Raw genomic sequence first — 24,055 nt, 5'->3', positions numbered from 1 at the left:
CTTTCAGGGTGCCAGTGTGACGTTGGTGGGGCGTTGTCCTCTGTGTGCAGCGGGCCCTCCGGAGTGTGCCAGTGCCGAGAGCATGTCGTGGGAAAGGCGTGCCAGCGGTGAGTCCTCGGGAGGCTTCTTCCCATGTTCAGGGTGTGGAAGACGGTCTTAGACATTCCTGCCTGTGCTACAGCTCTGGTGAAGAGAGAAGCAGCCCTAAGGATCAAGGACAGGGGAAGCTGTCCTATGTCAATTGAAATCTGGACATTTGTGTGTGAGTTGTTTAAAACGGGAGATTTCCTTGCCCATAAAGCCTGTTCTACTGTGTAGACCATGAAGCACCTTCGCTTGAAAGTTCCCACAGGTACAAAAACCAGATGGGCAAGACGACAGCTGGAAGCATGAGGTGGGTTCTCAGGGCCCAACCTCCATGTACAAGTTGGAGCAGGAGGAGCCCACAGATAGGCCCACTCCAGGGAGAGAGGGAATAAGAGGGGGCGATGCCACACACCCAGATGCCTGGGCCAATAAGAAAGGGAATAAGAGGGGGTGGTGCCACATACCCAGGTGCTTGGGCCAATAAGAAAGGGAATAAGAGGGGGCGGTGCCACACACCCAGGTGCCTGGGCCAATAAGAAAGGGAATAAGAAGGGGCGGTGCCACATACCCAGGGGCTTGGGCCAATAAGAGAGGGCATAAGAGGGAGTGTCACCACATACCCAGGTGCCTGGGCTAATAAGGTTCTGTTCCTGTTTCCCTCTTGGGACCAGGAGTGAGGAAGTACAGAGGCCAAAGTTATTCCCCAGGTTGCGGTGAGGGTAGGGGTAAGAAAACTTTGGAAGTGGGGAAGAAGTGCTTTGTCTCGTGCAGAAGCAGGTGACAATGAACTGTAGCAGCAAGGGAATGAGGTGCAGATTGAGACTGGGGAACTATAGGAACTATGGTATTGTTTCATCTCTTAGGCCATTGTATTTCACCATTTATAAATATTTTCAAGCCTTGATGTTTCGTCAGTGATTTTTCCTCTGTGAAGGGAAGAAAAATAACTTCTGAATCTCAAGTACCTTCACTACTTGCAATAGTAACAGATATATAAAGAGATCTTTTATGTTGTGAAGGTAAATTGTATTTAGCAAGGTGATTCTCTCCTTTCCCTCAATGTTTCCAACATTTGAATTCTAAAAGTCAGAGCAGGCCGGGAGTGATGTCCCAATTGGGACAATTGCTGGAGGCCAGGAGTTTAAGACCAGCCTAAGCAACATAGTGAGACCCCATCTCTACAAAACAAACAAACAAACAAACAAAAAAACAATTAGGCAGGCACTGTGGTGCATGCCTGTAGTCCTAGCTGCTCAGGAGGCTGAGGCAGGAGGATAGCTTGAGCCCAGGAGTTTGAGGTTGCAGTAACCCAGCTGCACTTTCCCTCAGTCTTTCTAATTGGCTGTCACTGTGGGGGCTTGGAGTAAAAGATCTGTGAAGAAGGCACATCTGTAGGTTTGTTTTCCTGAAGACCAGTGAGCCTCACCACGGGCCAGGGGAGCTTTGTAAATGCCTGCATAAAATGTTTTCCTGGCTCACGCCTGTAATCCTAGTACTTTCAGAGGCCGAGGCGGGCAGATCACCTGAGGTCAGGAGTTCAAGACCAGCCTGGCCAACATGGTGAAACACTTTCTCTACTAAAAATACAAAAAATTAGGCAGGCGTGGTGGCACACACCTGTAATCCCAGCTACTCCGGAGGCTGAGGCAGGAGAATTGCTTGAACCTGGGAGGCAGAGGTTGCTGTGAGCCGAGATAGTGCCCCTGCACTCCAGCCCGGGCGACAGAGTGAGACTCCGTCTCAAAAAAGTAAACATTTTCCATCTGTGTTTCATCTTGCTCCACCCTAGTGTTGATTTCTTCACATCATATCATAAATATTTCCTATTATTATAATTAGCCGTCAGATTTTAAATGGTTATATAATTTTTTGTAATTTATTTCATAATTGTACACTTATGTTGTTTCCAAGTCTTCACTGTTTCAAACATTCTTTTGTGTTAATTCTTTGACTATCTACAAAATCTTTCTTTAGAACAGATTCCTGGAAGTAGAATTACTGGGTCAATGTGTGTGAACATTTTTAAGGATTTTTGTAAATTGTTTCCAGAAAAGTTGTAAGCACTCCTAATTCTATTTGCAGTATAGGAGCATGGCCTTCTATTTCTTTTAACAAATTCATCTTTATGGCATTAAACCCACTAACTGCTCTTAGCTTGTGACTGGATTAGCAAAGTGTCTGTTTTTTTTTTTTTTTTGAGAACTTTAAGTAGTTTGTTAAATGCCACACAATGTTGGAATATTTTGGATACTTCTCTGTGCCTACCACAGCTGAGCTCTTGAAAAGAATTCTTTAATAGGCATATAGTTTAAGAGAAAACAAGGCATAGAAGAGTCGTTCTAATGATTAAAAAATACATATCGAGAAAATATATCTAACTTGTAAATTTAGCATATGAAATATTTTATGTCATGTTCATCATTATACCTATGGTCCTTAGCAAGAGTGCCTGGCACATAGATATTAATATTTATGTGATGAGTGTATAAATGAATGATTAAATAAATACACAGTAAATAAACTAATTTGCCTTTGCTAAATTTTTGGCAATTATTTAGAACATACTAAAGGATGCTACCACTATGGCTTGTGCTAAATGATTTTCTCATCTTAATGCTTGGAATTAGTAGGTGTTGAGTGTGTTTTGTGTGAATGTTTATGTGAATGAAAGCAATAATTTAGAGAAAGAGCAGGAGATCCTTCTCATTTGTCCTTTATTTAATGTACTCTGTCAATGTGGTGGAGTTCCTTCATAGTAGCTATCGTGATTAAAGGATGTTCAGATGATCTATGGGCCTAACCTCCCGTATGTGTTTACTTTTTATTTACGAAAGGCCTGAAAACAACTACTATTTCCCAGATTTGCATCATATGAAGTACGAGATTGAAGACGGCAGCACACCTAATGGGAGAGACCTTCGGTTTGGATTTGATCCGCTGGCATTTCCTGGGTTTAGCTGGAGAGGATATGCCCAAATGACCTCAGTACAGGTATGCAACCTGGAGAAAGCAGCTTCATGGCTGAGTAGCTCAGATACTTCCCCACACCAGTCTCAGTGAGCCCCCTGAAAGGTGACCTGTCCCCAGAACTCATTCCACGATTCTTTTTCTCCATATTATGGGTTGGCATTGGGGTTTAGATTAAACCTGGGGCTTGGGGTAGGGCTGTATATTAACTGGTAAGCCTTTGTGTGGATTTCATAGTTCATTGTTACTTTAATTTGATTACCAAATCAGAAAATGAAGAGATTAAAGAAAAATAGTGTTTATCTCTGGAGACTTTTTTATAAGAAGAGGGAAGTTTCCTAAGTGACGTTAGGCTGTAGTAGAATGTGAGGGACAGTTTTCTTTAAAGCCATTTGTGGAAAACAAAAATGAGTTGGCTTAAGTAATTCCAGTAAAGCTAGTGTTCCTAATTTTTGGCTGATGCTTTTTTTAAACTTTGAATTGCTATGTACATGGAAACTAAGATAAATAATGAGTATTAGTTAAGTGCTATTTCATTTTTCTTTTCCATATTTCTCTTTCCTTCATTCTTCTCTACTGTATCCATCTATCTTTGCTTTATATTAGAATGAGTAGGGGAAGTTATACATTCTTTGTTTACCTTTACAACTTATACGTCTTGCTACTTATAACTAAAACATTCTATATAGCCATTGAGTAGCTTTGTCCTCAGAATTTTTCTTTGAGGTTGGTTTCTTCAAGCTGTTTCTCAGTGGAGAAATTCAGAATATGAGAGGTAAATTAACGATCATGGTAACACAGTATTTTTTGTTAGTGCATTCAAGACTGCTACGTGCTGTTGCTACCTCCGTCAGCCTGTAGAGAAGCTGGGACAGGGCCACAGTTCTCTCGGACCCCTCCCCCTCATTGATTCTAACACTGCTTTTTGCCTGGCCATAGTCCCCATCCAAGCTGCCTTTCTGAAATAGTACCTAGGATCTTAAGATACTTCACTCTTTCCCGCCACTCCCCAAATACAGCTATTTAATTTCTTCAGTTTCCTAACATTACTTCATTATTCAGAAAACAAGCAGTAAATTCCATTGAGTCATAATAGGATGTAAATGACTGACAACCCAATCAAAGTGTATGCCTTCTCACAGGTGCTTACAGTTTCAAAGAATAGCTGGTGGACAAAAAGGAATTCATCTCTAATGACACATTTTCTGAGAAAGTTATTTTGGTCAGAGGACGTTGGTGGTGCCCCCAGAATCACCACTTACTTTCCTCTGCTCCTAATACGTTTTTGCATATTTATTTTCCATCTGAAACTAACACTTCAAGATGAATTCAGACAAACTGTGAGGGTCAGCAGGAGTTCCTCAGTGTGGGTCACCTGTGGCTCCTGCTTCCAGAGCAAGTGGTTCTACACAAAGTCAGACTTGATTGTCACCAATATCTCACTTAACATATATCCCCTTCCTTTTAACCAAAGAAGTAGGGGGAAATGCCAGAAGAACCACTAATTTGGGCATTTCCAAGTTTCATGAAGTTTCCTTGGGCTACAGCCGAATCTGGATGATCTGGACGTGTAGTCAGTGGTTCAGAATTAAAATAGTCTACTCTTTCCTTCAGCAGTCCAGGCTCCACAATATTCACAGAATACTGTGTGAGCCCAGGCCCTGGGGACCAACAGGACCCCTCCTCTAGGTTCAAAAGCCATCATTTCTCTTGCATAAGGAATTGAGATAAAACATTATACAATTTAATAGGTATATTTTAGTTACATCCAGATGTTACCACCTTGTAGAGTCAAGGAAAGTCTTTAACCTTTCCTTGGCCACCGTTGGTTTCTATGACCATTTAGACTTTATGTATGTGAAGCGGACTCTGAAGCAGTCTCTCTAGTGGTGTGAAATAATACCCTCTCCTTTCCTTCTCTTCTGCCTTTTTATTTTTCCTAGCCAGTGGTGGTTGCTCCGTCACTGTGGCTTTCTTAAACTAGTCCATCTAATACTCCGCTCTGTCTGCCTGATTACGAAAAGGTCAAAAGAGGATCTCAGTTGCTGAGGAAGTGCGTTTTCACTGTAATTTTGGTTGTAAGTGATTTTAATTCATCGTTAGGTTTGCCTGTTTCCATCTTTCACAAGTTACTCCGTGCTTGCTGACTGAGTGTGAGTGTGTGTGTGTGCGCGCATGTGTGTACATTACAAGTCCAGTAGTGACACTTGAATAGAATAAAGTCACTGTTTGGCTAGCATGTCTTTTAACCAATTTTTTTCTATGCTTTATGGCCTTTCGGTATATTTCAGAATGATGTAAGAATAACATTGAATGTGGGGAAGTCAAGTGGCTCCTTGTTTCACGTTATTCTGAGATACATTAACCCGGGAACTGAAGCAGTATCTGGCCATATAACTATTTATCCATCCTGGGGTAAGGCAAGTAGGTAAAATTTCAAGCCTCTTTTCAATTAAGAAATAAATAGTGAAACACTTTCTCTGATTTTCGCAGAGTTGATCACCCTTAGAAAGTGTCAAGCCTGGCTCACAGTCTGGTTAGACAGTTCTCTAGGAGCCCTGTCATTTGTTACCTTTCCTTCTCTAAACAATCACTTAAGTTTTGCTACTAAATTTATCATTAACTGTCATTTTAAAAATTGATATAACAACCTGTGTACCTTGGCTGAACCCCATGGGTTATGATGTCTTCACTGGACAGAGCTCATTTATAACTCATTCGTGGTGAAGTGGGTGTCACTTTTTTGGTGTTACTTGAGAGATTTTGGCCCACTGCCCCAAATTCTTCCATTGTTTCAACTCAACCAAATAGAGGAGAAATGGGTGAGGATGGGAGTTTTTCCTATGAATGCTGTAAAGCATGAAGCCCAAAAGAGCTCCAGGAGGGAGCTGCAAACCTGACTCAGGGGTGAGGAATTCCTGAGGGCAGAGGGACAAGAGAAGAGCGCACAGCCTGGCCACAGGCAGAGAGAAGGCCTGGAGGTCTGTTCTTCAAGGTTTTAGGGCTTCTACCTGTCCTGGAAACAGATTCCAAGAAGCATTTGGAATTTTACGAGGACACAAAATGGCACCAGTGGAAATCTAATTTAGCATCAAAATATACGCTATCTTTGTTAAGCATCCACGGTTCACTCGGAATGGGGGAAGAAATGATGTTATTTCTGAGTTGTGTCAGTCCAACTTGCGTGGCTGGAGGTTGATTAACTCATTGAAAGACTAGCAGGCTTACTTAATCATTTATAGAATACTTTAGCACCCATTGCCTCACATCATAAGAACTTTGCAAACTGAAGAGAGTTGAAGAGAAAACAGAGCTGAGAGGTTTAGTAAATTGGCAGCCACAGCTGGATGTTTGTAGACAAAGTCTTCAGATTCCAAACTCTTAACAGGTCCCTCTGCCTCCTGCATGACAATAACGGCAGCAGTTTGTTCTCTGTTAACTCAAATAGTTGGAATACATTTTGCTTCGTTTCCTTGTCCTCTGGGACACTTTTCCCCTAAGTCTGAGTTGGGAGCCCCAGTTATGTTATGTCCCGTGGTAACTTGTGCCTCCTCCCAAATACCACTGTCCAGACTGTACCACATTCTCCTGTCTTCTAATCCTTACTCCTCTCCAGTCCTCAACAGCAGGGAGCAAAGGCCATGCTTACTGTGTTTACTGCCTTGTCACCAGAACTTAGTTCCAAACCTGGCACATAGTAGGCCCCCATCAATGTTTGTAGAACAAGAGTGAACCCAAAGATTTGGAGAAGATAATTCTTTGGAAGAAAAAGTCTCAGTTGAACTCAGATGCAATAGTTTATTTCTTTCTGAACCTCTTACAGAAGGTCCTCTCTTTGTTTAATGCAGAAGAAAACATATTTTATCCTGAAAACAAACAAACAGAAGAGTAAAACTTTTTCTTACGCATGTTTATTAATAAAAATTAAAACTTAAAAATCACATATGCTGTAGTCCCTGCTACTTGGGAGGCTGAAGTGGGAGGATTGCTAGAGCTCAGGAGTTTGAGGCTGTCATGAGCTGTGATTGCACCTGTGAATAACCACTGCACTCCAGCCTGGGCAACATAGTGAGACCCTGGCTTTTAAAAAAAATAACATATAAACAAGAAAGGAAAAAATAATTAACAGCTAATATAATATATTGAACATTTACTATATGCAAGGAACTTTCCTAAACCGTTTACAAATATTAATATACTTATTTAATAAGTTAAACAATTACCCAGTATAGATAACCATTGCTGATGTCTTATCAGTATCTTTCTAGCCTATTTTATACATATGTATTTGCATATTACAGTTTTTAAGGATAAGATCAGTAAATCTGATCAGTACATATCATCTTAAACTTTTTGAGATGTAAGCTGAATGTTCAAAACTGAATATCTAAAATCATAACACTGACTGATAGAAAAATGCCTTAAGCAGTTCTTTGTATTTCTGATAGGTGCTGCTCAAAGCAAAGAGATCATCTTCCTGCCGAGTAAGGAGCCAGCCTTTGTCACCGTCCCTGGAAATGGTTTTGCAGATCCATTTTCAATCACACCAGGAATATGGGTTGCTTGTATTAAGGCAGAAGGAGTCCTTCTGGTAAGACTTAGTTCTGAATGGAGAGCTCTTGCGGGATTCTTCCTACCTCAGAAATGGTTCCATCCAAGACTACAATCCACAGCAACCATAAAATATCACAATCATTGGTGGTTTTAGACACAGGAACTATTCAGCCCCAAACTAAGGAATATGTGGTGACATTCGCCCTCAAATGACATAGGAATCAACTTGAAGTATCTTTTGTATCCTTTCAGCTAGCTTCTCTTGGACAAAAAAATAAAAAATAAAAAAGGTCTCCTAAAGACTCCTAAGTTATCAGAACAAATACAAAACCTTCATGAGTATGTGGCTTCACCTTTCCAAAGCTGGTATGGGATTTTCCAGCATGAGTCAGAAGTATAGACTTTAGCACCCATTGCCTCACATCATAAGAACTAGCAGCTTCGCCTGGTTATTATCTACACTGTCTGGAGATTGTGTAGAACCAAGGAAGAAGAACCTAGAAGACAAGAAGATACAAATTTCAGTAAAGTTCTTGGGGGTGGAAAGAGAAGCGAGAGGCTACAAGAGCCACTGCTTCTCCATGACACTCTTTCTGCTTTTTTCTGTGTTGAACCTAATGCAGGTTTATTCTCACCAAACAGATTGCCTACAACGGAGAACTCTTTATTCAGGAAGGGCTTTGTCTTCAAACACCTAATAGCATAGCCAGAGAAGCCATGGGGAGTTGGAGGGATGAAATCTGTTCTCTGAGACAGCCCTCTTTGCTATGTGCTTTAAGGCTGCCTGCTTTGCTTCATGGCAAGGTCTTTTCAAAATAGAGTTCTTGGGAAAAGCTTGGATTCATGCTCTCAGAGTGGAAAACATAAAGCTTTTCCTTCTGGCACAACCCCATTTACTGGCCATGTTAGCAAATCTTAGGCAAGTCCCTTAATTCCAATCCTGCCTCTTCCAGTCCTGCCAGTTGCTTCTTCCGTACAACAGGGAAAATACTTATCTTAATAGGTCCTTTCAAATCTGGGATCTTACAAGGATAACGTGAGGGTTTGTGCCATCCATTCAAGACAGCAAAGGAACATCAGAAGGTCTGTGCTCTTCTTGCACCTTCTTAGTAGGAAGCTTTATTGCTTTAAAAAAAAAGTTCAAGAATGTTTCACAAATGGTAGAAATGAGGCAGAGGAAAATCCCATTGATGCCAGTAATGGGTACAATGTTGGACTCACGGAAAGTAGAAGTTCATTATAAAAGTTACTATTTAGGCATGGAAGATGCCTAATGACATTTAGTCTGTGCAATTGTGTAGTAATTCATATGTATGCCTCCATATTATAATCCTATTGTCTCTAAAAATATCTTATTGGGTGCCTACTATGAACTCTTACTATTCTAGTATTTGTGAGACTATAAAGTCATGAGGAGAGAGGAGATGTGGTCCCAAACTCAGCAAACTTACTAGTAGAACAGTAACCCTTTAAAAATTGAAACTTACTGAGTCCCCTGAGCCACAATCTCCTACTTTTCCCCTCCTATACATTTCTCTCTGAGGAAAGAAAAAGCTTTATGGTCTGTGTATGAACTCTTCGCTCTCCCTTCTTCCCTCTGCAGATATGCGCTGCTGTCAGGACAGCTGGGGGCTGTCAATCATTCACCTTCCAGAAGCCTGCAGCTCTGCTCTTTCCTGAAGAGCTGCTTAGCTGAATTTACGCTGTGGGCTTTGTTTGGCACACTCAGTGGAACATGTTCTTCCTCTGTTTCTTGGGACAGGCAGTAGGCCAGTTCCATTCTGTGAATCACCAAGATCACAAGGCATTGCTTTTTATACCGTGCCAGATGAGCGTTACTCGGGTGTGGGAGTAGAAAGTGATCCACATTCAGTGTTCTGTACTGGTGAAGGCAACCAGCATTTCCACAGAACATTTCATCAATTGACAATTTATTATCTTTGTTAATTTGTGAATTTATAAACAACCCAGGAGAGACAGTAAAATCTCTCTTGAAACTTGAAGAATAAAAATGTTCACACAGACAAGTTTCTCTCTGATATGTAAAGAATCTTTGATGAGTGGTTCTTTGTGTTTTGGTGAGTCAGGATGAAGAACAAAGTAGTTGATATGGAGAGTTTAATTAGCGACTTCACCTGGTTGTTATTGATTTAACTAGTATGTTTGATTATTTTATATCCAAAGTAGGGCTACCATCAAAATGAGTGATTCTCCTTTTGGTCTTTATTTACTAGGATTACCTGGTGCTGCTCCCCAGGGACTACTATGAAGCCTCTGTACTGCAGGTGCCAGTCACAGAACCGTGTGCCTACGCAGGACCTCCCCAAGAAAAGTCAGTATGGGGCAGAAGGTGCAGCCACATCATTGGGGTCCTCTAAATTAGAAGCCTTTAATGCAAGCTTTCATGAGGTGTCTCAGGATCACAACGACAGCACGATGCTCTGGATGATTAGTTGTGATCTTCCTCTATGTCTTACTTGTGTCCTTCAAATAAGATTCACAAGGCGCTTTGCACACCATAGCTGGCTTAGGAGTGGCTACCGCCCTCCAGCATGTGGGAATGTTGACACATGCCCAAGTCAGTGCCCTCAAGGTCAGTCATGCATCCGGTGGGAGGAAGAGCTTAAAATAGAACCCAGGTTTGTGGACCTTTGTTTCTTCTCTTCCCCATGCAGATGAAAATTTATTGCTTAATTCTTGTAGCAGACACTTAATAAGAGTTTGTTGAAAGATGATGAATGAATGAGTGAACTGAATGACTAAGAGTCTTTGGGGATGTACTTTGATATTCCGTTTGATGTTCTCAGTTGTAACTATTGATTCTGTTGTTGTTGCTGTTGTTGTTTTCGTTGAAGTTGCTTGCTCTACCAGCATTTGCCAGTGACCAGATTCCCCTGTACCCTGGCTTGTGAGGCCAGACACTTCCTGCTTGATGGGGAGCCCAGACCCGTGGCAGTGAGGCAGCCCACACCTGCACACCCTGTCATGGTGGACCTCAGTGGGAGAGAGGTGGGCCAGCCTTTTATTTGTTATCGAAGTTATTACTACCTCCCCATCTGTATCTGCTGAAAACACTTGGCCACAGTTGCTTCTCAAATTCAGGGGAACCTGGAAGATTTTCTCAGAGGTGTTTATCAACATTTGCTGAGCTATCTGATTTAGGGTGGGGCTGGATGATAACGCTGCATGGAGCCATGTTCAGGTTGTTCTTTGAGCACTTTCTAGACATGGCAGGGGATGTAGGCAGCCATCAAATCCTTTCTTTTTGGTTATCTGGACTTAGAAGGGGGCATCCTGTTCTACCTGATTCAGGGCAAGATTTCTCTTAAAAGACAGATGAGACTCAATCTAGTAAGCCTCCAGAAATGACAGAGCTTACCCTAAAAGGATACCACACTCACTGACTGTTCAACCCCTTAGGCTAAGCAATTTGTAACAGCTGAATTCCTTGAGCTCAGAATCCGGAACTTCTACACCCCCTGGCACCTACCTCACGGCTTGGAGGACAGGTTACTACAGGTCTTGGTATTACTTTTCTTCCAGGAGTTCTTCGAACTTCAGAACCAAATTTAAGATCATACTAATTTAAGATTCGAGTTAGAGCTATAGGATATCAACCATAACAATAAGAACACACAACGCAACACTTCAAAATGAAGACACTGGAAAAAACTTCCTCCACTATATTTTTATTGTTTGCTTTCTATAACATTCTCTGTTTTGTCCTTTTGAGGAAAATATTCATTTGGGGGATTAAATCTGTGGGATGAAAATATATGTGGAGTTAATCGTAACTGAACATTTAGACGTGTACATTTTTGTAAACTACATTTCTAACATTTTGAAGGTAGCAGTTAAAGGGTTTTAAGTATATTTCCTGAGTAAAGTCTTCATTTCATTTTATTTGAATTTTCATGACACAAAATAATATATACTTGTTGTAACAAGTAAAACAATATAGATATGCATCAAAAACCTAAATGATCTTCCCTCCACTTCATTCTAATACTAAGTTTGCTGTATCCTTCCCTACCCATGCTATGTGTGTATACACACATGCATGTATATAGGTGTACATACATACATATATACATAAAATGCACATACACGTAGATATACAGATACATGTACGTGTATGTGTGTGTATTTGTGTGTATGTGTTCCCTAGACAACAGGAGGTACAGTTGAGAAGGGGCAACCACCAGGAAGTGATGATGATGACTCATCTAGGAGATTCTAATCTCTGATTTAACCCAGAGCTATAGTACAGAGCTAGTCAGCAGGACCTCAAGGCTCTTTTACAATATTGAAATATTTTATTTTACTATCTCTTTATTATCCAGCTTATTGATTCAGTTTAATTTATACTTTTAAAACTTTCCAATTGGCTCTTTATCATATTTACTTTTTCTTGTCTTTTCTGCCAGTTTTTGTTTCCGAACTTCATGTACTTTTAAGTGGAAGTTACTCCTTCATTTATCTTTTTTAGTATCCTAAAGGCCTTGGAGCCAAGTGTGTTTCAGAATTCAGAATTTTTAAGATTTAAAAAAAGATAACATCTCCAGTGAGGTCTGGGATAATACCCTATAATCAAACAGGTTAATATTTCTCCAGTGAAAAGCATGAATAGGCACACCTGGGGAGACACGAACTAATATCAGTTTAGTTCAGACTTTGCAAACAAATGATTATTGGTTAAGTTAGGTAAGGTTTGCCGCCAAAACAGTTACGAAACCTATTTCCTTTTCAGAGTTTGGGGATTTCCGACCGTGGGCCGCTATATTTAGTCTTTGTCAGACTATTCCATAAAATTCACCTCATCTGAAGTGAACTCATCTCTGATTATTTTGTTACCTGTCCTTCTTAATATTTGATTTCTGTGTTTTGAAATTTTGTTTACAGGCGTATTGGCTTATTTTGAACGAGAGGTTTTTGTCCTGTCCTTCTTTTGTATCTGTTTTAGCCTGCTAGTTTTGCACTGTCTTACCTGTCCACTGGATCCTTAGCCCAGGAGCAGGCATTACAGTGTGCCTTCTCTATTGTTATGACATTGAAGATAGCACAGATTCAGACACTGACCCCATGAATGGCATAGCTCAGTTCTTGGTCATGAGGCCACATATTTGATTTTTGGTTCCCAAATTCCATTGCTTCTTTTAAAAATTTATTTATTTTTACATATTTAGGGGTACAAGTGCAAGTTTCTTATATGCATATATAACATAGTGGTGAAGTCTGGGCTTCTAGTGTACCCATCACCCAAATAGTGAACATTGTACCTAATAGGTAGTTTTTCAACACTTACCCCCCCTTCCATCCTCCCACTTTTCGTAGTCTCCAGTGTCTGTTATTGCACTCTGTATGTCCATGTGTACCCATTGTTTAGCGACCATTTATAAGTGAGAACATGCAGTATTTGACCTTCACACAGTTTCTTATAAATCCACAACCCAGGAGGCAGATTGGAAGCAATTTTTTAGCTTCTTTTTAAGTTTGAACATCCTCGTCTTCAAAAAATGTACCTGGATCTGGCCATTGTCTCCTATGGCACATGTTTTATTCTCTTTACTCTGCACGAGCTAAACTGCTGGCCAAAATAACCTGCTTCCACATCTAGGGGAAAACAGGCTTGTGACTACAGTCCTGGTGCCACTTGGGGTTTTTCTTTAACTTATGTTTTATCACCTATTTACTTTTGATTCAAATGTATCTTTTTGTTGTTCTTTTAAAACGTTTTACCCAGAGTCGCTCTCTCTTGGAGCAGGAGTATAGTGAGTGTGAATTCTCTGTGCCATCTGAACCAGAAGTCACCCGTATTTAAAAAATGCTAACCTATTTTTATTAAAATCCTTCTCTCTCTCCCTCAACTCAGCCACTGCACCATACGCCTCCCCTTCACAACAAAACTCCTCCAAAGTATTGTCTACACTCTCTGTTTCTAATTCTTTATGCCCCACTCACACCTCAACCCACTTCAGTCTGGCTTCCACCTCCCACTCCATTAAATTTATTTTGCCAGGTTTCCGATGAGATCTTTGTCACTAAATCCAGTGGATATGTTTCAGTCCTTATCGGTTTAACTTCTCGGCAGCTTTCAATGCCTGGTGGATGCTCCCTGAATTCTCAAACTCTCTCTTGTTTTTCATAATTTAAGGGCTATCTTAATAATTTAAAAAATAACGACAACCTGATTCTCTTTCTACCTCTCTCACCGCTTCCTCAAAATATCATTTGCAGACTCATCCTCCTCTGTCTAGCTGCTAAGTGTTAGAATTTGTCGAGGCTCAGTCCTAGGCCTTATTACTCTATGTTCTGTCTCGAGAAGCCTCACCCATGGCAATTGTGTCAGACACATCTCCACACAGATACCTCCCATATTGTTATGCCCAGTCATACCTCTGCTTTTATATGCAGACCAGCAAGTCTACCTTCCTTCCTGACATTACCTCTTTGATGTTTCAAAGCAATCTCAAACTCCGTTTCAGTATTCCCTACCTAAGTTAATGCCACTACCACCCATCTAATTACATAAGGCAAAATTCTTAGGGTCATCCGTGACTTCTCCCATTCTTTCCCCCACCCAAACCAATCCATCTGTGAGTGTATATCCCAAACTTTTCTTGGCTTTCTCCTTCTATCTCCCTTGTCCAAAATACAATCATTTTCTATGAGAATCTCCGTAGAAGCCTCCTAATTAGCTGACCCACATCTGCTCTGCCCATTGCACCTCCTGATCTGTTCTCCAGACTATAGCCAGCACTCACATTCTGATGGGAATATTTGATCAACACTTATTGCTCTTAGGATAGAGACAAAGATTTTAACATGGCTTATAAAGCTGCCCTTTCTACTTCCCAGTTTTATTATACCCCCTCCTGCTCTCTGTTTCTCTGCTCCTCTGACCTACCTTCAGTCTCTTGGGCTTGCATTATATGGGACTCTACAGCATTCTACGTTGTATGTAGCCTCCTACTGCAAGCCGTTCCCTCTACCCAAACACTCTTCTCTCCCCTGTGGCCTGGTTGTCTTCTCCTTGTCCTCCACAATCAACTAAGTTGCTGCTTCTTCAAGGAAGCCTTCCCCCTCCCTTATCTCCTCGACTAGCTCAGGCCCCTTTCTAACACCTCTGCAGAACATTATTCACATGTAGTTTTATGCTGTATTTTCTAGTTATCTAATTACTTGATTCAAGTCTGTCTGAGCGTATGTCTGTCTTGCTTCCCATTGTATACCTATCACCTAGCTGGTGGACTAGCATAGTGTAGGTATTCAGTAATATTTGCTGACCAAATCATTTGAATCCTCATTTTGACATCAGACATATTAGTTATCCCTTTTAGTTTTGTATAGGCAACAGATTTGATAAACCCGCCTTCTATGTCTTTATCCCAAAACACTAATAACTACTAGAGGTCAGTTCTGTGCCATAGAACCAGAAATATTCCTCCAGTTTGACACTGATTCCATTGAAGTTCCCCTTTTTAAAGATAAATAACACACATAAATAATCACAACAGCAAGCAGTAAAGTTTCTGTTTGCCATCTTTTATGTCTTTTATCTGAGTTTCTCAAACCTGACTTTGCCCATCAAATGTACCTTAAACTCTTCAAACAAGCCTTCTAAAAGGTAATCCATACAATTTAGAGTGGAAAGAGTAGTAGAAATTTATAATAGAGTGCTAGATAGAAATTGCTGCCAATAATAACTTCTGGGAGAAAACCTGATACATCACTGACCTGTGAGTGTTTTGTGGTGGGGTAATGACAGTCAGGCCCTTGTTTGGAGATGCTCAGGGGCGAAATGCTGGCAGTAACCTCGCCACAGGGAGCAGTGGCAGAGCCATATTTCCCTCTAGAACATAGAGTCAACATTGGTGTGGCTGATCTACATTCTTTCCCAGAGGGAAATCTTTCTGTTATTTACATGCCAGAAAAAAAAAATCACTGTGGAAGATCGCAGTTATGTGGTTCAGAGCCGTGCAGAAGGAATACCAAATGTGAATTTCCTAAGGCAGGGAGAGGGAGGACCATTTTAATTAAATGTGGTAAAGCTTGCCCGGATCTGAGCTTGCAGGTGGAGGTGGGTTACACTGGTGAGGAATAAGGTTCTAATACTGGCCCAGGCATTAAATATGCATACACACTTTGACCCAGTAATTCCACTTCTAGGAATCTTACAGAAATACTAGCATTAGGATATACGCATGATGATTGTATACCATTAGAGGTTGTAGGGAAAATTAAAGACAACCTGTGTCCCTCTATAAGGGATTAGTTAAATAGTTTTATATTCATACTACAGAATGGTAGGCAGCTATTCAAAAAATGAAGTATATTTGCATGTAAGTGTATTTGCATGTATGTATTTTTGCAATAAAGACATATAAAATACCATTGAGTAAAAAAAGCAAGTCATGGTAAAAAGCAATAATCACAATTATACTCATTAATATTTACATAGTGCTTATTATATGTCAAATACACTTCTGAGAGCTCTGTATGTATTCACTTAATCCTCAGAACAATCTTAAGAGGGGGGTACTATTGTTATCTGCATTTTACTAAGGAGGATACCGAGGCATACAGATGTCAAGTAGCTTGTGCAAGATCACACAGCTGGAGGCTGTCTGATTCCAGATCCCAAACTCCTAACCAGTAGGTGATATCAGGGGAGGGCACACTTTTTCTGTAAAGGGACAGATAGTAAATATTTTTGGTTTTGCAGGCCCTGTGGTCTCTGTCATCGTAGCACAAAAGCATCCTTAATTGTCTACTATGATCACAGTTTTTCTTAACAAAACAAAACATGCGTGTGCATATTTGGGCATAGAAAATGGTTTGGAAATATGAAAATCGTTAACAGTCCTTATTAACACCCCTTATCTCAGGAGCGGGATGTGTGTGTGTCACTTTTACATTATTTCCCTTAGTACAATTTAAAACTTCTTTGAAAAAAACAACTAAAGAGCCCAAAGGCACATTTCATTCCCGTTACTCCTCATCAGTACTTCGGATCTCTGCTCGCTGCAAGCTCCGCCTCCCGGGTTTACGCCATTCTCCTGCCTCGGCCTCCCAAGTAGCTGTGACTACAGGCGCCCGCCACCTCGCCTGGCCAGTTTTTTTGTATTTTTTAGTAGAGACGGGGTTTCACCGTGTTAGCCAGGATGGTCTCGATCTCCTGACCTTGTGATTCGCCCATCTCGGCCTCCCAAAGTGCTGGGATTACATGCTTGAGCCACCGCGCCCGGCCAGTATTTCATTTTTACTTCAAGTTTTAGAATGTCTTTTGCCTTGAGAAACAAGCAGCAAAAACACTCTGGGTGGAAAGAGTAGAAGCCTCTCTAAGCAGGGCTGCCAGATTTAGAAAATAAGAGTACGGGATGCCCCATTAAATCGTCCAAATAAACGATAAATAATTATCTGTTATTTATTTCCGTCTAAAATGTAACAGGACACCATGTGTTTTATCTGGCATCTCAACCTGTAGGACCATATTTCTTACAGGGATGACGTGTAAAAATACTTCCAGGGTGTCTTCTGGGCTCTGTTTTCACCATTGCTGATGCACGTATGGCCTGTACGTGTCACAGCTGGATCACAGTCTGTCTGCTTGGCCTCTGTGACAGGTGGAATTGCATCTGCGGCTGCGAGTCCCACAGGTTGGCCGCTACGTGGTTGTGCTTGAGTATTCCACAGAGGCAGCCCAGCTGTTTGTGGCTGATGTGAACGTGAAGAGCCCCGGGTCTGTTCTGGCAGGCCAGGTGAACATTTACAGCTGCAAGTACAGGTACTCAGTCCCACCAAGGGAATTCCTCTGTAAAGGTACAATTAGGAAATGTGCTTTAGGAACTTTGACGGTTATTTGTGTTGGGAGGTTGTTTTCTTTTTGAGGCAGCTTTTGAAAACAAGCAGGTGATTAGTTGTGTGGTCCAACGTCATCACTAATGTGGGTATTGGGAGCCCTCTCTATGGGCAGAGTAAAAATGTGGCATTTTCTTAAAAAGCTGTATGCTGTACTTAGCAATTTGGTTCAGATTCACATAGCACAACGCAACCTCTTTATTTGATTCTCTATCACTAAGGTGCGGTGCAATGAACTCACTGCTCTCACCTCAAAGGCTGTGTCAAGTACCTGGGTGCGTAGCATAAGGAAAAAGACTCGTTCTCAGTAATGTTAGGGGGTGCACACCTACCTTTGCAGCACACCTTCAGAACTGGGCATAATTAATGTTTGATGATTGCCAAGTGGAAAAAAAAATTAACAAAGGACTTCAAAATGCCCCGATGAAGTTCTTCTCTTCCAAGAGCACTAACTGACAAGGGCTTATTAAAAATGGTTTTGTTTGCATAATATTTCAAGATGCATGCAAATGTCCAGAGCATGCTGTAATTAAATAATCAGCACAAGGGGTGTTTCCACATGAAATTAATTGTATACTAAATGGGACTGGAAGTCAGAGTTCCTTGAAACAGCAGGTGGAGCACTGCAGTAAAACCATCCAGTTCTTGGCCGCGGCCTTGAACATTGTATTACTACTGCTTTCGTGTTGCTTTTTGTCAAACCCAACATGACCTGAAGCAATGGACATTTTCCCTGTTGTGAAAATGAAAACAAATAAACAAAAACTTATCCAAAGAGTTACTTCTAGTAGCTTAGAATGGAAACTTTTATGAGAATTGATGAAATGGCTATTGAATGAACATCATGCCCTCAGTAACCCTAAACGAGCATCTCTGAAGTCTTTGTCTTTGGGTGATGATAGAACCAAAGAAGGTAATTGTATTTGGATTTTTAACAGGAGCACAAAATGGGCCTAAAAGAGTTCTCCGGGGATGTTCTGTCATTATCTGAAGATATGAGTTGCATCTATAGATGAAATCAGCAACCACTGGAATGTCCACTCCTGATGGGTGGGTCGCCACCTCACCTGAGGCCTGGAGACTGTTAGCCACAGGGCCTGGGGCAGGGCTTCTCCATACCCATTTGTCCATGCCCATCTGCCGGTTCAGCTCTCCAACTCCTTCCGCTTCCAGATCCCATGGCTTGACTACGGTTGCTCAGGATACAGAGTGGAGATGGCTAAGGGGGCAGGAGGAAATACTCATGATAACCCTGGTGACTCTGAATCATCTCAGAGGAGTTCTGAGAATATCTATGCCAAGGAGAGAAGTGGTTTCAAAACCAAAGAAAGAAAGGACACCCTTTCTGGGCACCATGGGTGTTGTTTTGTGACCTAAGTCTGAATGGAGTTATTCAGTCTGCAGATCATTTTAGCTCTAAACATGACAACACCAAAGTCCTGTGTTAGGAGTTTCTATCCTTAGAAACGCAGGACAGCATGGTTTCAGTCTAGGAACCACTTTCATTGTGCTTAACCACTCCAAAGAGTGTTCTGTTGTATTTTTTCACGTGGCTAAAATATTTCCTCTTTCTCTTCCTTGTCTGTCATGTGGATAAGTGAAAATGAACAGGCTACAAGTATGGGAGTTCAAACAATATGGTGCAACTGGAAAATATTTGACCCATGAAAACCTATGTTAAATGACAGGCCCTTTCAGCATTGCAGCATATTCTGCTGAGGTTTCAACTTTTCCCAGCATTTCTCAAGTGAGTTCTAACGATGTTAAAAAAAAAAATCCCAGCAGAATAGCAGTGGTGCTAAAGAAAACCACTTTTCAGAGTAGTGCTGTGATAAATCTAATCTGCTTTCCATAAAAGAGATGATCATTAGTGATTAAATCAATCTGGTTATTACTGTTAGGCTATTTCTTAGGAGGAATTTAATATAGGATAAGGATAAAACTAAGTAAATCACTTAGTATATTTAACCTTAGGATTATGCCTAAATCCAAAAGAATGTGTTTTAATGGACACACACACACACACACTCACTCACACTCACATAGGGGAGTGAGAAAGAAAAAAACGGTTTACTAAGTTTCTAATATATAACACACACTGGGCTTGGCTTTTTATATAACTTTTCTCATTTTAATCCTCACCAGAAAAGTCATTGCCTGAATTATTTCAAATATTTCTCAGAAATAGCGCTTTTGTTTTAATATAACAGTAGTTTCAAATTATATTTAGAAACAGAGAATTTGCAATGGAGAATGAATTCAGAAACATTACTCAAAAAGTACCACCTGTAAGGGTTTTACCGTTAGAATTATTTGGTTCAAAACTGTGAGCTTTTAAATGTCCCTGAACTCTGTATCTCACTTGATGTGATGGAGGGAAGAGATACCACAGGTAGAAATGAAGAAGGAAGAAGGAGGAGAACCAGACTGAGTTTCAGAGGCAAACTTGGGGTCTTATCCATGCTGGAGGAAGGCCAGCATGCGCACTGTCTTGGCGTGGGGTGGTGGCTGTGAGGCTAGTGGATGACTTTAATTGTGAATAGTCCCAGGAATGTTGGCTGTGCCTTAGAGATCTGCAGTTACTGACCCTGGGGCCCTTTCTCTCGAGGACTAAACCTAGTACTTTATAAAGCTGGGTAGAAAAACTGAATGGGGCCTTTAGCCCTGAGAGGTACAACACTGGTCACAGCGGGAAGGTTCTTTTCCCCATAGAGACTTCGAGCTGCATCCCTCTTCAACTCATCATGCAGGAAAATTCACTATAATTCATTCAGTTATAAACAGGTGAAACCAAGGAGCGGTCAGCCACCCCGGTCTGCACATAAGGATGTGCAGAATGAGGGAGATGCTGAGAATCAGGCTAAGAAAACTGTTTTCTCTTGCAGCGTTCTCTGCCGGAGTGCTGTGATTGATCACATGAGCCGCATCGCTGTGTACGAGCTGTTGGCAGATGCAGACATTCAGCTCAAGGGACACATGGCCCGATTCCTTCTGGTATGCTTCTGTTTTGCCCATTGAATTTTAGAAGCATTTTGCTGATATCTATATTTTTTGAAGCTTATTAAAATTTTGACTGGGGTTGCATTACTCCTATAACCTGTGAAGAATTGCCAGTTTAATATTTATTCTTCCCATCTAGAACCTGACTTGCCTCTTCATTTGTTTGAGCCTTTTTTGGTATGGCATAATAAAATTTAGTCATATTTCCTCTCACAAAATCCCATTTCATTAATTTTTATTCATTTCTACTATTATAAGGAAAATATCTTCTGTTATTGTATTTCCTAGTTTATCATTATTGCCAGAGTTTAGAAATCCCATTGCTTATCATTTATTTTCTTTTCCTTCTTACTATTTTATTATCTCTATTAGCTTCTTGGTAAATTTTATCAAAATTTTAAAGCTTGTAATTACCTAGTTTAAAAAAACTATTTCAAAAAGAATATCCTTCAATTAATCAGATATATATATATATATATATACACACACACACATATATATATAATTAAGAGTTAAAATATCAAGTGTGGCAGACTAAATAATCTTCATGCCCACCTTTGTAATGGCATGACTTGAACATTGAGGGTTCTGATAAACAGAGGCAGTGGGATCTCGCTAGAAAGGAGGTGGCCAGATTTACAATGAATATCTCAGGGAAAAGATTCTCTTAAGAGTGAAGCAACTTCCTGTTACTGATGATACTATGCATGCATCACACCCTGGGAAATGCCAGGCCAGCCTGTGCTACTGTGTTTTAAATATTTGTGCCTGATAGTATTAAAAACTTGGAGCCTACTCTTAAGAAGTAGCTGGAATTCAGTTTTTAAAAAATTATAATTATAAAATTATGACTCCTTCTTAAAACATAACAATCCAAGAGAATCTAACCTCTTCATCTTTGGAAATTATAATGGAGCTGAATGTTCATCATTTAAGAGTAAGTTTTCCCTTTTTTTTTTTTTGAGACGGAGTCTCGCTCAGTCGCCCAGGCTGGAGTTCAGTGGCTCGATCTCAGCTCACTACAAGCTCCACCTCCCGGGTTCCCGCCATTCTCCTGCCTCAGCCTCCCGAGTAGCTGGGACTACAGGTGCCCGCCACCTCGCTCAGCTAATTTTTTGCATTTTTAGTAGAGATGGGGTTTCACTGTGTTAGCCAGGATGGTCTCGATTTCCTGACCTCGTGATCCACCCACCTCGGCCCCCCAAAGTGCTGGGATTACAGGCGTGAGCCACCGCACCTGGCCAAGTTTTCCCTTTTTGAAGTAGTCAGATGCCATTCAGAGTCAAGGCTGGCTAGAACATAAACTCTATGAAGGCAGGGGTGTTGTCCATCTTGGACTTGCAAGACCCCTAGTCTCAGTGGTGTTCAACAAAAATGTTTGTTATTGTTAATGAATAGCTTTGCAGTCAAGCTGGTAATACAGTTTTGATTTAAAATAAAGTATATTGATAAATTAATGACTGAGTTTCTTGTGTGACTCAAAAACTAGCTCTGGAGACAGTTCCTTCAACAAAGGCCAAATGTGCCTGAGATGGGAGTCATTCTTTATGAACAAGGGTTATTTCTAGCAGTGGCAGCCCTCACTTTGAAAAGCAGGCTCTCTGGCCAAACACCACATCCCCTGTCTTCCTCCCAACGGGCCTGAAAAGCCAGGATTGGCCCAGGACAAGACAGAAAAAACAGGCACTGGAAGTCACTGAAAAGAGTAGGTTCTGAGCTTTCTTATGGTTTTGTTCTCAGTTCTGTTTATGTAAGTATTTCAGCAGTAATTCAGTCAGTAATTCTATAAAACAGGAAAAAGGATTTGTTGCACATAGTGATGCCTGAGGACATGCCATCCTCCAATATTTTCTACTTTAAAATAACAATTAGAATTATTATGGATAAATCCTTTACTTCATCGCTTTTTTAAAAGGGTGTTTTTGGCCATACCATTGATTTTCCTGGTAACTGCAATGTGCCTTTGTGCATTGTATTTGCTCAATAGCATCAAGTTTGTATCATACCCATTGAAGAATTCTCAGCTGAGTATGTGAGGCCGCAAGTCCACTGCATTGCCAGTTACAGGCGATTTGTCAATCAAAGGTAATATATTTCCTTCCTGTCTCCCCGTTCATGTTCTGAGTGACACTGGGATGAGCGTAAGGCCGAAACTTTATACTCAACATCAGAAATGATCATAAGCCAAGGTGCTAAAGTCTGGGAGTGGATTTAAAACAGAAAGAAAGAAAAACCAGCTAAATAATTTACCCCAGCAGTCTTTCCAGAATTCCATAATATCAGGAAGCTGACCCAGGAACAGCCAGGGAAATGGTTAAGCCTATCCCTGGAGGGCAGGAATCCTGAGTTCTATTCTAAGCCCTCGAAAAGACTTGTTTCGTTCCAATCTTTTAATCTCTCTGTCTGAGACTCTTCATTTGGAAAACCATGAAAATAATGACCTATCTCATAACTATGTGATGAGAATCAGCTAACTAATGCTTATTGGGGTTTTGGTAGGGTTGTTTTGCTGTAGATTCAAAAACAGCTTATGGCCATGGTCATGAAATCTGGTGTGCATGGTTAGGACTGTAGGAACCACCAACACAATGCAGTTCTGGTTGTGCGTAAAAGAGACAATGCGCATTTTTTCTTTCTTATATAGTGTTCTGTCAGTATTTATGTTTAGAGGTGAATCATGTTTTATTTCATTGATCTCATTTTAACGGTTAATTTTAGTTCTGGAAAGGGAAGTTTTTGTAAGTTTCTATCTAACTTACTTTACTTCAAAATCAAGATTCTCTGTGTTTTAACTAGTTTAATGGAACAGGTGGCTGGAATACACTTGGCATGAGTATCGTTATATAAAGATCCCTAGAGTTCTGTGCTTCCCCCAGCACTGGATCCTTTTGATGCCCATGTGGTCCTATGCTCCAAGTCTGTCTCTTCACTGATGGACAATTCTGTAGCTTTGGGTTCTTTTAAAAATCAGATTTTTAAATATTCTATTTTTCAGTGCCACCTGTGTCTCCCTGGCCCATGAAACTCCTCCAACAGCATTAATTTTGGATGTTGTAAGTGGCAGGCCTTTCCCTCACCTGCCCCAGCAGTCTTCACCTTCTGTTGATGTTCTTCCTGGGGTCACCTTGAAGGCACCACAGGTAGTGTGCTGTTTCTAAACCAGTGGTTCTCAAAGTATGACCTCAAGCAGCAGCATCCACATCACTTGGAAATTTGTCAGCAATGCAGATTCACAGACCCACTACAGACCTACTGAGTTGGAAGCTCTGGGGGTGGGCCCAGGAATCTGTGTTTTAACAAGCCCTCCAGGTGATTCTGATGCTCCTGAAGTTTGAGAACCTCTACTGTCTTCTGTGAAGAGTCCAGAAATGCAGGCATCTGGTTAATCCTGCCTAGGACCACCCCTGCCTGATGCCCTTTCCCTCCTAAGCTTTGTCCACTAGACATTTGGCAATTATTCATGGCCCATATTGTGGTATCTTATATTTTTATGGACTGCTGCTGTTTAATATAGTTGTTTATTAGTTTTCTTCCCAAGTTAGATCATAAGAATTTTAGAATAGTTATTGTAGCCAAGAACTCCCCC

At 40.9% G+C, this 24,055-nt stretch overlaps 1 protein-coding gene across 7 annotated transcripts in view; it reads left to right on the top strand.

Moving 5' to 3' along the window:
- LAMA3 (laminin subunit alpha 3) overlaps positions 1 to 24,055 on the top strand; it is a 274,694-nt gene that overhangs the window by 133,849 nt on the left and 116,790 nt on the right. For 5 of the 7 annotated variants that reach the window (XM_074022716.1, XM_074022718.1, XM_015440095.3 and 2 more), the window contains 10 exons: positions 8 to 107; positions 2,922 to 3,078; positions 5,346 to 5,478; positions 7,503 to 7,645; positions 9,843 to 9,940; positions 10,464 to 10,617; positions 17,235 to 17,395; positions 20,355 to 20,463; positions 22,457 to 22,554; positions 23,465 to 23,609. In XM_074022716.1, coding sequence (XP_073878817.1) covers positions 8 to 107; positions 2,922 to 3,078; positions 5,346 to 5,478; positions 7,503 to 7,645; positions 9,843 to 9,940; positions 10,464 to 10,617; positions 17,235 to 17,395; positions 20,355 to 20,463; positions 22,457 to 22,554; positions 23,465 to 23,609 — 1,298 coding nt within the window. Of the gene's footprint in view, positions 1 to 7; positions 108 to 2,921; positions 3,079 to 5,345; positions 5,479 to 7,502; positions 7,646 to 9,842; positions 9,941 to 10,463; positions 10,618 to 17,234; positions 17,396 to 20,354; positions 20,464 to 22,456; positions 22,555 to 23,464; positions 23,610 to 24,055 lie in introns of those variants that run through there. The other 2 variants (XM_005587022.4, XM_074022719.1) reach the window with 2 other exon arrangements.

This window comes from Macaca fascicularis, chromosome 18 (genome assembly GCF_037993035.2).
Source record: "Macaca fascicularis isolate 582-1 chromosome 18, T2T-MFA8v1.1".
Lineage (NCBI taxonomy): Eukaryota > Metazoa > Chordata > Mammalia > Primates > Cercopithecidae > Macaca > Macaca fascicularis.
This window is presented reverse-complemented; position numbering and strand designations above follow the sequence as displayed.